Source organism: Grosmannia clavigera, assembly GCF_000143105.1.
Source record: "Grosmannia clavigera kw1407 unplaced genomic scaffold GCSC_140, whole genome shotgun sequence".
NCBI classification, from domain to species: Eukaryota; Fungi; Ascomycota; class Sordariomycetes; order Ophiostomatales; family Ophiostomataceae; genus Leptographium; species Leptographium clavigerum.
The window spans coordinates 317,571-329,987 of NW_014040801.1; the positions used below are offsets into that span (position 1 = coordinate 317,571).

Sequence of the window (12,417 nt, forward strand, 5' to 3'; positions counted from 1 at the left end):
TGCTACGCGGACGAGTTTCACATTCAACAGCAGAGCACAACCAACACGATGCAGAGATTATTCAGCTCTTCGTTCTGTAATATCATCTCGTACCTTAAGATCTTGTATCTTCGGAATGAAAAGGCTCCAGAATGACGACGAATACCCCGTTTCTATTGGCACTGCAGCATATTGTGGTGGTTTGGGCTGTCAAGCCCGTCCTGTCCTCCTCCTTATACTCCTTCCCGGCAACATACAATCTTTCGTACACATGTCTGTTGAACTGGCTACTAAAATACCTGACGCGCTCTTGCTTGTTCACAAAGACACTTTTCAATCTTCTTGACGATAAAGTCATTGTACTTATTTACTTCTGGTTGTACGATATCTATTCTAAATAGGTAGCTTCATTAATCCCTACGTCCACCCATCGAGGCGTCTTAGCCGGGTCATTACGCCATCCTTGGGCGCCGCTGACACAGACTGAAGAACCTCTAGTGGTCGGTCTGGATCCTGTAGCTCGATCTGGAAGCGGCCGACTAATACGGCCACGAGGCACAGTAGTTCCGACTGGGCAAATACCTGACCAATACAGCTGCGTGGCCCAGCGAGAAAGGTGAGATTGGCATAGCGACCGGTGGCGCCACCGTTGTTGGAGCGTCCGGGGCCGAGCCAGCGCTCGGGAGAGAAGACGGCGGCATCCGGCCCCCAGAGTTCTGGTTCGTGGTTAGTCACGCCCGGCAAGATCAGAAGCGTGGTGCCCTTGGGTATGAAACTGCCCGCGAGTGTTGTGTCAGCCTGGGCCTGGCGAACAGTCGAAGGCACGGGTGGATAGAAGCGCAACACCTCGTTGCAAAAGGCACGTAGATAAGGTAGCGCGTCGACCTCGTCCGCACACATGGCAGTGGTGACAGCAGCACCGCTAGACATGGGCACACGGGCGCGCACCTCAGCGCGCAGACGCGTCTGCATATCCGGGTGTTTTGCAAGCGCGTAGACGGCCCACTGCAGCGCCGCTGCTATGGTCTCGTGGCCGGCGACGAGCAAGGCGATCATCTGATCGACCATGTTTTCATCTGAGAATGCGCCGCTGGCTTTTGCCAGTGACAAGATGCATTTCGTCGTCTTTTAATTTTGCGCGTATACGCTCGGATGTGGTCCGCCGCAGCCTGGGACTCACGGTTCCACCGCGTGGGCAGATGAAAGATAGCCGGGTAGCCCACCGTGAGCATGACGGAGAGAATGAGCAGACGCATCCCGGTGGTCGGGCGCATGCGCAGCTTGTTATGCTCCTGATGGAACGCGGTTGTGGGATCGCTAATGGAGCCAAAGTCCTGTCCCATGGCGGCGAGTCCGATCAGGTCCAGCGTGACGCGGCCGGCCCAGTCGCTCACCTGGATGGTGACCGTGTCGGCGTCCGCAGATTGTGCCTGCTGGGCCTCTATGGAGTCTGCCATCTCAACCGCCTTTGCCCAGAAAGTCGGGTAGAGGTCCTTGATATGGCGATGTGCAAAGCTCGGCAGTAGCCCTCTGCGCTGAGTCTTGTGCTCCTCACCCACAGCGAGTAAGATGCCATTTCCCGTAAAGCGCTGCAGCTTTATACGCAGAGACTCCGACTTGGGGAAGGCGTACACCTTGGACACCAAGACCTCTTCGAGCGCCTGGGGGCCGATGACGAGGACGCGCTCCAGGTTCCCGGCCAGGTAGTAGCGAAGCAGACCGTCGTTCGGAACCGTCGCTGCCCACTTCCGGATATTCTCCATGTCCATGTTCAAGGACATGGAGTTTCCCCCGAACCATGAGCGCTTCTGTGATGCGAAAGGTTAGCCGTATGGGTCAGGGTTTGCATGGCGTGCTTTAATGATGGGTATACTTTGGCCGTGGGAATGTGTCTTAGCGGCGTTAAATAGGAAGGATATAAAATACACCAGTATACAAAGTTTATGGTGACAGACGCAGCCGCGAAGACAGTTATCGTCCAGAGATAGGAGTGTTGGATAGCATGCTCCGGTGCGAACGACACCAAAAGCACGGCCGCGCCCATAGCGAGAGTTGTCCACGGTGGTGACATATTGGCCAAGGAGCACAATACACAATGGCGATCCGATTTCACAGCGCAGTTGTTGTGCAATATCAGTTCCACATTGGCATTGATTTATTCTGCTGGCCGGGAGGGCCGCGGCTGTTGCAGGCTCAATAGCATGGGTAATGGCTGACTACAGCTTTAGTCAGGATCCTTCATGCCGGACGTGTTGTGTCGGCCGCACATGTCTGAGTCAAGGAGCATTCTTGCGGTCTAAACATTCAAGGTCTCATAAGTTTTGGAGTCAGGCGATGGGTGTGGGATTTGGCGAGTCAGACGAAACATTAGTCAAATCGAGTATGCACCCGGACATGTGTAGAACATGTGTAGAACGGTGAATAACTAGTTGACGGCCGTGAATATTATATAATTCAACTGTACGGAGTACTTCGTATGCAATACGTGGCCGACGATTCATACACATATAGAGGTTAAGAATACGTCAATGCGATCAAACGTCCTGCGCTACAATCCAACTGTCTGTATCCTTACGCTGTCGAAATACTGTCGGAACGATGCCGTCTCTAAAGGCCTTGGCCATTCAGGCAGAGTCCATTCATGCTGAAATCCAAGAAGCCACTACGGATTTCGTCGCGGAGAGGAGTGCCAGTCCAGAGCTGGCACAGCTGGAGCATGTCGACTCCTGGCCATCGGAGGTTCAGGGGCACCGGTCTGACACGCCCACGACAGAGCCCGACGCGGGATTTGCGAGCGCGCAGTCCACCGTGGGTCTCACCAAGATGGCCCTGTTCCAGCCCCAGTCGACAGCTACACGCGAAGCGGCCGCACTATGGTGGGCATGGAAGCATTTGCATGCCCAGAACAAGCACTTCCATACCCACACCATCCTTGGGCGGTGCAGGCTCCTGATCGATAAGACGATTTGCAAGACCCATGGTGATACTCTAGTTTTACAGAGGTAAGCGGTAGAGGTAGCAATGCTGGCTACTCGACGAAGACGCTAGGCTTCCGTGTTCCTTCATATAAGCTACTGCTATATCCAGGGCATACCTAGCCATACTAGCAGATAGTGTAGTTATTATCAAAACAGCACGCAGCTTTTACTCTACCACAGCAACAGCTTACATACACCGTCAGCACTAAAACCTTACTAACGGTGGGTCCTTTTCAACACGGAGAGTGATTGATTAATAAGAAATAACTGTTGGAACTGTTGGAAGTTTGATGGGCTTAGGCCACCGCTACTAAATATTAGCAATACGGAAGGTTTGTTTACCTCTTATTTGCCCCAATAAGGAGCAAGTCGAACCAAGGGAAAAACAAGCTTCTTCGTCGTCTAGCACAGTCGTCAAGTTCGTCACCTCTTCTAGTGCCTCGCCATTTTTTTTTCTGTCGATAAACAGTCCGTTACCTATAGGCAGACGGCATAACGGTGCAGAGAGCGCACGACAAGATGGATAAGGTGGATGGTAGAAGCGCAGGGCACCTGCGCTAACAGCACTCCAGAAGCTAAGGAGGTGGAGATCAATGAGATCAACGAGATCGCCAAGACTACCGAGACTAACAAGACCGCAAAGGCCACCGAAGCTGCGGAGACTATGGGGGCAGCTGCAGAAGAAAACCGATTAGCAGACAGCAATGGGAATGTTATGCCATGGTCGGTGTGGTCTTCGAGGCAACGGAAGCTGATTGTCCTGACAGCCTCATTTGCATCACTGCTATCGCCACTGTCGAGTCAGATCTACTTTCCAGCTCTAGGAGCGATTGCCCGGGACCTACAAGTGAGCGACAGCCTTGTCAACCTCTCGATCACGACGTACGTGATTCTACAAGCCATAGCGCCGACATTTACGGCACAGCTGTCGGACGAGGTGGGCCGGCGACCGCTCTACATGACGTGCTTTGTGCTATACACAGGGGCCAACATCGGGCTGGGGGTGCAGCACAGCTACACGGCGCTGCTCGTGCTAAGGTGTGTGCAGAGCGCAGGAAGCAGCGGCATGGCGACCCTGGCGAGTGCCGTGGCCACGGACCTGACAACGCCAGCCGAACGCGGCCGCTACATTGCCTACGCGGCTGCCGTGCCTATGCTGGGGTCGACACTGGGGCCTATCATCGGTGGCCTTCTGGCCCAGTTTGCCGGCTGGCACTCCGTTTTCTGGTTTCTGGTGGCGTTGACTGGCGTCGTCGTCCTCGTGATGGTCCCTCTCTTCCCCGAGACCTGCCGCAAGATCGTCGACGACGGATCCATCCCACCGCAGCGGTGGAATCGCTGCTACGCCAACGTGCTACTCGAGAATCGTCTCACGGCCACGTCTCAAGAAGGCTTGTCACAGCTGCTCGCAGCCCGCACCGAGCGCGACGCGCGCGCGAGGGCGCGTCCCCGCGTGCGACTGCCGAACCCCTTGGCCACGCTGCGGCTGCTGTTGCAGCGCGAGTGTGGCGTGGCTCTGCTCTATAGCGCGCTGCTGTGCTGCTCATTCTACGCGACGCTGTCCCTGATCCCGTCGCAGTTTGGTGCCGTCTACCACTTCAACGAGCTGCAGATTGCGCTTTGCTACATCCCCTTTGGCCTCGGCAGCCTTGTCGCCGCCTTTCACCGCGGACGCATGCTCGACGCCAATCTGCAGCGCCATGCCCGCCGCCTCGGCATCGTCTTGGAGAAGAACCGCAACACCGATCTGGCCGACTTTCCCATTGAACGCGCCCGCCTAGAGGTCGCCCTGCCTACTATCGTCCTTGGCAGCGCCAGCATGGTTGGCTTCGGTTGGATGCTGCACGCCCAAGTCAGTTTGGCCGGGCCGCTCATCTTTCTGTTTGTCATGGCCTTTTGCATATCGTCCTCGCTCAACTGCGTCGTCTGCCTCATGCTCGACGTCTACCCCAGACAGGCAGGCGCCGTCACGGCCGCCAACAACCTTGTCCGCTGCCTCTTCGGCGCTGCCGCCACCGCCGTTGTCGTACCTATGATCAACGGCATCGGTGTGGGCTGGGCCATTACTATCTTTGCCGTCATTAACATCATCGCACTACCGCTGCTGTGGTATGTTATGAAAAGGGGACCGGTCTGGCGTGCCGCGACGCGGCAAAAGAATCTGGATAAAAAGGCAGCCCAGGGAGTTCCTCAGGCAGTCTGAAGAAGACGTACGGATTCACGCTTTGGCAGAAATCGGCAATTTCAGTATACGGATGCGATACTAGTAACTATAGGCATGGATAGGGTTATTAGATAAGCAGGGAAGTGTAAGGGTTTGTGTGCAATGCGTGGTCATAAAGGCTTATATCTGGTTTGTACTGTTGTATTAAGACTACAACTTGACGAACTATAGGAGACTAGTAGGCGATAGTCTGCCGTCTACTTTTATACGTAAGCAGAGGTGCGTAATAGCGCAACCCTAAGAGGGTGTAGTAAGAGCGGAGGTAGGGGGAGGCCTCAGCTCAAACCAGCAACAACACACACTTACCAACGTACGCACGTAACTGTGCACGAAGAGAGGTGCCATAAAGCACCTCCCTTCGTCAGAAGGTAGGGGCAGCATATAGCTAGTCCGAAAGGGAAGAGGGAAGAAAGCTATGCAGGCTTACCTTGTAATCCCGAAAGAGATGACAAGACGAGCCCGCCCGGCGAAGTCTTAGGCGTAGTCTATGCTTTACGAGTGTACTATATATATTTGCAACTAATTAATTCTGCAGATGCGTGTCTGCTTCTCTCCCTCTCTTAAGGAGAGGAAAGAAGAGAGGGTTTTTATATACATGGAGTGTGTAAGTGGTGACAGAAGGCATGAATTGTTCCACATCTGATTGGTTAGGAAAAGTGGAGTCAGTCATGTGACGATATAGCATCCCGCGAGGGTCCTGACTTGTCATCCCGTGCGGCCGGAATAGGTGTTCCTGGGGGTGCACTTTTCCTCATCACTCAATACTTGTTTTTCAAGACGGACTATCGAAAATCAATGACATAGAGGCTTTCCGTCTATCTGAGCCCACAATGTCCAACCTGGACAATCACGCGGAACACCTAATCAACCTCGACGTATTTCATCAGATCCACTGTCTCTGTTCTATTCGCAAACATTTCTGGCCGGAGTACTACCCGTATGACAAGAAGTTGAGCGAAGACGGCACAGAGGATAAGACGACCCTGAATTGGATGCATTGGGGTATAGCTGATCCCCTCTAACACCATCTTCCTTCCTTGGAGCCACAGCTAATCATTTTGTTCTAAGATCACTGTCTAGATTCTATTCGGCAAAGCTTAATGTGCTCTGCGGACATAACACCTGTTGTCTTTCACATTGACCCACGGGGACACGGGTTATTTCCAAAATTGCAAGGGACACATGTGTGCCTGAACTGGGACAAGATTGTTGAATGGGCTTCAAATCATGACGGAAGCGATGCAAGATTTCTGTTTGAGGAAGGAGATGCCGAGCTGGAGCTGTACAGATTGGACCCGCAGGGTTATTTGGAGAAGGGTGGGAGCGAGTAGAAAAACAAAGTTGCTTTTATCACTAATAAGCTTGAATTCGGGGCTTGGCGGAAACGGGAGTGCCAGATGGCCCATATAAAACGGGGAGTAGATCAGCCGCATACGATCTTTCGGCCGGGTAATAATAATTTTTATTGCCTGACTTCCTCACGTCGTAGGGCTAAACTATTGAATGCAACAGCTCTCGGCTTTCATTTCTGTGAAACGGCCCACATGCTGGCCGAAATATGTGATTCTATCGGCCGGGTATAAAGGCCGTGTACATTTAAGCTGTTTCGGGTTAGTAAATGCAACCCCTCTCGGCCGGCTACTCCGCAGACGTGCCAAGCATTGATAGCTTGTTATCATCAACCAAAGATGTGACAGTGATCTTCCGCTTCTGGAAGGTCCTTGACAAAAGAACGGGTACAGGCTTACTGCATATACGAGAATCGTACGATCTGCGAGTTTGTGCGAAGCGCTGTCGTGTAAGACAAAAGCCTGCAGGTTTTGGCTGCAAGGATCGGAGTAAGTGCCACAAACCCCGGCATTACACTGCCTCGGAACCGACTGCGATGTACCAGTATCGTTGTGTACTCTCCTAACGATGTGATGGTTGTTGTCAGTTTGCGGACAGTACAGGAACAGCAGCATTACTCTTTCTTCTGAAGAGCTAGGCAAAATTTGCGTTTCGCACTTCTGAACAAACCTCCCACTCCTCTTACAATGACACGCAAAGCAATACAAAGTTCTTCACAATTTCTACGGTGGAATTGGCGGCGATGGAGCGAGCAGAAGTACGCACATGTCTATGCAGAAACAGACGAAGGCGAGCTTCCCCAGTTGCAAGAAGTTCATCGTTCTGGAAACCGTGTCACAGGCTGGCTCCTGCTCGTATACATTGTTCTCTCAACATGTGGTCTTCTTTTTTTCGTGGCGCGTTCATTCTCAATTTACGCTTCCAACTCACCAAGGATCATGGTCTCGCCGTGCGGCAACTCGACAGCTATGGCACAGGCCGCGGGCTGTCATTTTAATATTATTTCCTTCTCCTGGCTCCCAACAGAGTGTTATGATGCTAGTCTAGCGGACGAGTTCCGGGACCTGAAAGGGTGGGAATATTGGCTGGATCGTAACAAGACACATTCATTGCCGCAGGATGTAGCGTTGACTGGCGCGTTCCCCGGACTGTACACCGAGTTCGAGTACCATTTGCGACACTGCACGTTTCTCTGGAAAAAAATGCATCGAGCAATGCTTGGCCGGGGAAAATCTGCTGTCGATTCTGTCACCGGAGCATATCCACACACGGAGCACTGTGCACACATGCTGATGACAAGGCGAAATGTGCAGCTAGATGTAATTAATGCAGTTATTACTGTCAAGTATCCGGACTGTGGCATACTTTGATATTTGGACCGGAGAAGAGAGGTTTCGGTGTGCTGTATTCTTTAGTGAAAAAAAGTCTAGGGAGTTGTCTTGCTCACAGTTGTGTACTACGGCATCAAAGTCAAATCTATTTCACTAATCATATACAGACTACTCTCAAAAGCGGCTATTGAGATATGCACGGAATGCGGTATCACATGTCCGGGCCAAATAACGCCCCGTACTCTTGCTTCCGGGCCAGAAATGTATGTAAACCGCCACAAGGCCCCTCGTATTGCCGTCTGGTATCACGCATACACTTGAGAGGCCAAAATATCCCATCGTATGCAAGGTTCCAAAATCTCGACCATTGTTTCTGCTCCGCATTCATTTCTCCAAGAGATCTTCGAATTGAACCCAAATCAGAGACAAAATGGTGAGATATGCGCGCCGATTGGGCCCGCATACATCTGAAGTCTGACTTGTACTAAACAGGCCATGAATGTGGGCGAGAGTCCGTTTGATACGACTGTCGATGAGCTTGTCGCCAAGGCAATGTCAGAACTGCATGTTCCAGGACTTGCGCTAGCTGTTTTCGACAGAGATAAGATATGGTCAAAGGTATTTATATCGTACGTCTTGCCAAATTATGCTTACTGATCTGCTTCCGTGTCAGGGTTATGGTGTCACGAATGTCGATTCCGGAAGCCGGGTGACTCCAGACACCATGTTTTCGGTAGGTACAGTGCGCTATTTGCATTCTGTTGTAACCTTTCTAACCCAACATCAGGAAGCACCACGAAAACGTTCACGGCTGCAGCTGCATCCTTGCTTGTGGATGACAACGAGGAGCACTCGGATGTTACCTGGGAAACACCGATGAGTAAGCTTATCCCGGACGACTTTGTTCTCCAGGATGCGTATGCCACTGCACATGTAACACTAGAGGATTGTCTTTGCCATCGAACGGGACTGGCCACACACCGGGCCGACCTTGGGGGACACTCAGTCAAGGAGAACGTACGAAACCTGAGGCATCTTGAGCTGACGAAAGAACTCCGCACAAAGTGGCAGTACTCAAACCACATGTACTGGGCCGTGTCGCACGCGATCGAGGAGAAGTCCGGACAGGACCTCGGTACTTTTATGTCAAACAGGCTTTGGAGGCCTCTGGGGATGGATGCCACCTTTCTCAGCATTGCAGATGCTCTGGATTATGAGAAGGCTCATCCGGAGACGAAGCTAGCTGCACCGCACAAGTGGCACGAAGAGTCCAAGTCCTTCAAGGTAATGCCATTTTGGGACGATGTTGGCATCAGTGGTGCGGGTGGCATGGTCTCGAGCGTGTCGGACTGTGCCAAATGGATCCGCGCCTTCATCGACAAGGCCGCCCCCATTTCTCCAGATGGCTACAGCGCCCTGACAAGTGCTCATATGATCCAGAAGGCTAGTCATTCTCGCTTTACAGGACCGGTCTGCTACGGTCTCGGCTGGTTCATGTCCGTGTACCACGGAGAGAGGGTTTTATGGCACCCGGGCGGACTGGTTGGGTCAGTTTCCAGCTTTATTTACCTGCCTGAGCGTAAATGGGGCATCGTGGGCATGTGCAATGTCACAAGTGAGCAGGCTATCGAGGCACCGATGTGGCATCTGATTGACGAGCTGTTGTCTGTACCACGGGAGAAAAGAACCGACGTTGTTGCTAAGTATGTTGAAATGGGTTTGCCTATTTCTAATATCTAGACACTAGAGCTAACATGTTCTCTTTACAGGGCGGTTGCAGAACTGCAGGACATGAAGGCCTTTTCCAAAGGGGCTAAAGGTATAATGTTTCCTGGTCGGCCAGAGACACCTAAGCCATCTTCAGCTCCTATTTCAACCTACTGCGCAACCTACTCTCATCCCTCTTACGGATCTATCATTGTAGACAACACCGAGGACAAGGCGGTGTTAAAAGGAGCCTTTCCTGGGAGGCTTCCTCTTGACCCATTGTTTCTCGAGCATATTGACGGCGATAATTTCCTGCTGAAAGCAGATATCATTGAGTTGATACCGGTACGAGCGAAGGCTAAACTCGAGATTGATGAGACCGGCGTGCCCGACAAGTTAGGCGTGGAATTCGGGGACAGCATTACAACATGGTTTTGTCGAATGAAATAAGCCAAATTGGACGGGCTTGAGGCCTTGTGCCGTGCTGCGCTGGACATGAGAATCGTTTCGACAGACAACGGTAGGGGTTTTCCACTCCTTGTATTGCAATAACGGGTATTTGTTGGACTTGTCTGTTTTTTTAATTCTACGGTTATGACAATTCCTGGCTGCAAATCAAGACCAAATAGCAGACCGTAAAACTAGATTATACAAAGCTCAGACAGTCCAACTAAATGGCAGGAATCAGTGTCTAGATGTGTCATGCACTCAACAGTAACAGCGCATGCTTCTCGACGAAATAAAGGCCGTGCAGCTTCTCGATATTCATCGGGATATTTTTGCTTACATCTTTGTGTTCATGAAAAGACCACTACTTAACGCAGACACCCAAGCAGAAGGAAAATGCCTATCGCCTAGTAGGACCCAACTTTTCCAACAAGTACTTGCCAGGGCCATTCTTTCACATATGTCTGATCATGGACAGGGCTGACAAAAACAGTCAGCAATTCGTGTAGCATATCAAAGCGACACGATCATCACTAACACGTTATCTTATTGATGGTGGATAGTGGAATCGCATCGCTCTTTCCCGCGACGCATAATTCCGCTAAGTCCAGATACCGTTTTGTTGGCACCGGATTTATTAGTCTCTTATTGACGTCAGTGATATATTGTCTATAAGAAGCTGGAGGCCACGATATATTTCATTCGGGTTCTGCTATTATACTAACAACGGACCCGAAAGCAGTTGCTACAATAGAAAACAATGGTTCGGATAATTGGAAAAGAAGTTGGACCCATTGGCGTTGGCCTTATGAGTGAGTAGCAATCATCTCCTCCTTTCTTCCTCGTTATCAATTCCCTAACTCTATGCTTCTGACCAGGCCTGACGCGTCCTGGCAGCGGTGTAAATGACGAGCAGGCTTTTGCTGTTCTGCGCCGCGCCATCGAGCTTGAAGCGTTCTTCTGGAACGGAGGCGAGTTCTACGGGCCCGAGAATGCTAACAGCCTCGTGCTGCTAGAAAAATACTTTGCCAAGTATCCCGAGGATGCCGACAAGGTGGTACTGAGCATTAAGGGTGGCTCGGACAAGCCGAACACGTTCCACTTTGATAGCTCGCCGGCCAACGTGCGGCGCTCAGTCAACGACTGCGTGGAACAACTTAAGGGTCGCAAGACGATTGATCTTTTTGAGTTGGCCCGCCATGACGGCGTGACGCCATGGGAGACCTCAGTCAAGTCGCTGCTGGAACTTAAGAAGGAGGGCAAGCTCGGTCATCTCTCCCTGTCTGAGGTGCGCGCCGAGTCGATTCATCGGGTGGCCAAGGTGGCCAAGATCGAAGCCGTCGAGATCGAGCTCAGCATTGTTTCGCCTGAAGTCCTCACAAACGGTGTGACTGCAGCCTGCTCACAATATGACATACCGGTTATTGCGTGCGTGCTGCCGCCCAGCCACCTCGTCTCACATTTGTCCGCCTGCCTTCGCTGACTCTGCTCTACAGCTACTCTCCCATCGGCCACGGACTCCTTACCGGACATATCAAGTCACAGGATGACCTGAACTGGGTGGCCAAGATGTTGCCGCGATTCTCGCAGGAGAACCTGCCAGCCAACCTGAAGTTAGTGGAGCAGATCGAAAAGATTGCTGCCGACAAGGGCTGCACGACCGGCCAGCTTGCCATCAACTGGGTCCGCTGTCTGTCTAGACGGCCTGGCATGCCGACCATTGTCCCGCTTCCTGGCACTACCACGATCGAGCGGCTGGAAGAAAATCTTACGCTTGTCGACTTCTCGGACGAGGAGATGGACACCATCGACGACATAATCAGCAATTTTGAAGTCAAGGGCGACCGGTACCCTTCTCACCTTCCGACTGAAACGTAGAAGGGGAGCAGTCAGGAAACGGCCATATTCAAATCGCTTTTGTCAAGTAAATAGTACTTCGCGACGATCAAAAATGTGGATTGATGGACAAACTTGGTCAAATGTCTGATATTTTTTTTTTAAAAAAAAAACCTTTACATTCACTCACCAACGCCTCCGTTTGCTCACCGTAAACAAAGAAGTAAGAAACAATCTATATTTCATTGCGGTCAATTCAAGTAGATGAGAGTCTCCCACCCACAAACAACAAGCACGGATTCGCACTCTGACCTTTCATCACTGTTTCGCACCATCATCAAGCTGCCGCCATGATCGACAAACTCAAGAGTGGAGGCCCAACGTCACACTGACACCTATGTCTATCCGCATCAATGACCTTGTCATCACATCCCGCCGGGCACTGTGCATGCCGGACAGCAAGACAGCTGACGAGTTAGCAAAGTCGGTGGGACACTTTCAACTAGCTAGCTTGTGCAGAGCGAAATGGAGCACCAGCCCCATTTGCTGCACCGATGACATTTTC

At 51.7% G+C, this 12,417-nt stretch overlaps 4 protein-coding genes across 4 annotated transcripts; 3 read left to right on the top strand and 1 right to left on the bottom strand.

Moving 5' to 3' along the window:
* Window positions 1–396: 396 nt before the first annotated feature.
* Window positions 397–1,748, bottom strand: CMQ_407 (cytochrome p450 monooxygenase; the record flags this gene model as incomplete). The annotated part of the gene is made up of 2 exons (XM_014317486.1): window positions 397–1,055; window positions 1,160–1,748. 2 exons carry the CDS (start codon window positions 1,746–1,748, stop codon window positions 397–399), a joined length of 1,248 nt encoding a protein of 415 aa, XP_014172961.1.
* An 829-nt stretch (window positions 1,749–2,577) lies between these two features.
* On the top strand, window positions 2,578–5,160 carry CMQ_785 (major facilitator superfamily transporter; the record flags this gene model as incomplete). The annotated part of the gene is made up of 2 exons (XM_014317864.1): window positions 2,578–2,981; window positions 3,522–5,160. 2 exons carry the CDS (start codon window positions 2,578–2,580, stop codon window positions 5,158–5,160), a joined length of 2,043 nt encoding a protein of 680 aa, XP_014173339.1.
* Window positions 5,161–8,292: 3,132 nt separating this feature from the next.
* Window positions 8,293–10,019, top strand: CMQ_881 (serine beta-lactamase-like superfamily protein; the record flags this gene model as incomplete). Its single annotated transcript, XM_014317960.1, has 5 exons — window positions 8,293–8,295; window positions 8,355–8,480; window positions 8,536–8,599; window positions 8,650–9,565; window positions 9,632–10,019. 5 exons carry the CDS (start codon window positions 8,293–8,295, stop codon window positions 10,017–10,019), a joined length of 1,497 nt encoding a protein of 498 aa, XP_014173435.1.
* Window positions 10,020–10,776: 757 nt separating this feature from the next.
* CMQ_1718 (aldo-keto reductase) lies at window positions 10,777–11,894 on the top strand (the record flags this gene model as incomplete). The annotated part of the gene is made up of 3 exons (XM_014318797.1): window positions 10,777–10,828; window positions 10,895–11,444; window positions 11,513–11,894. 3 exons carry the CDS (start codon window positions 10,777–10,779, stop codon window positions 11,892–11,894), a joined length of 984 nt encoding a protein of 327 aa, XP_014174272.1.
* Between the last annotated feature and the right edge of the window lie 523 nt (window positions 11,895–12,417).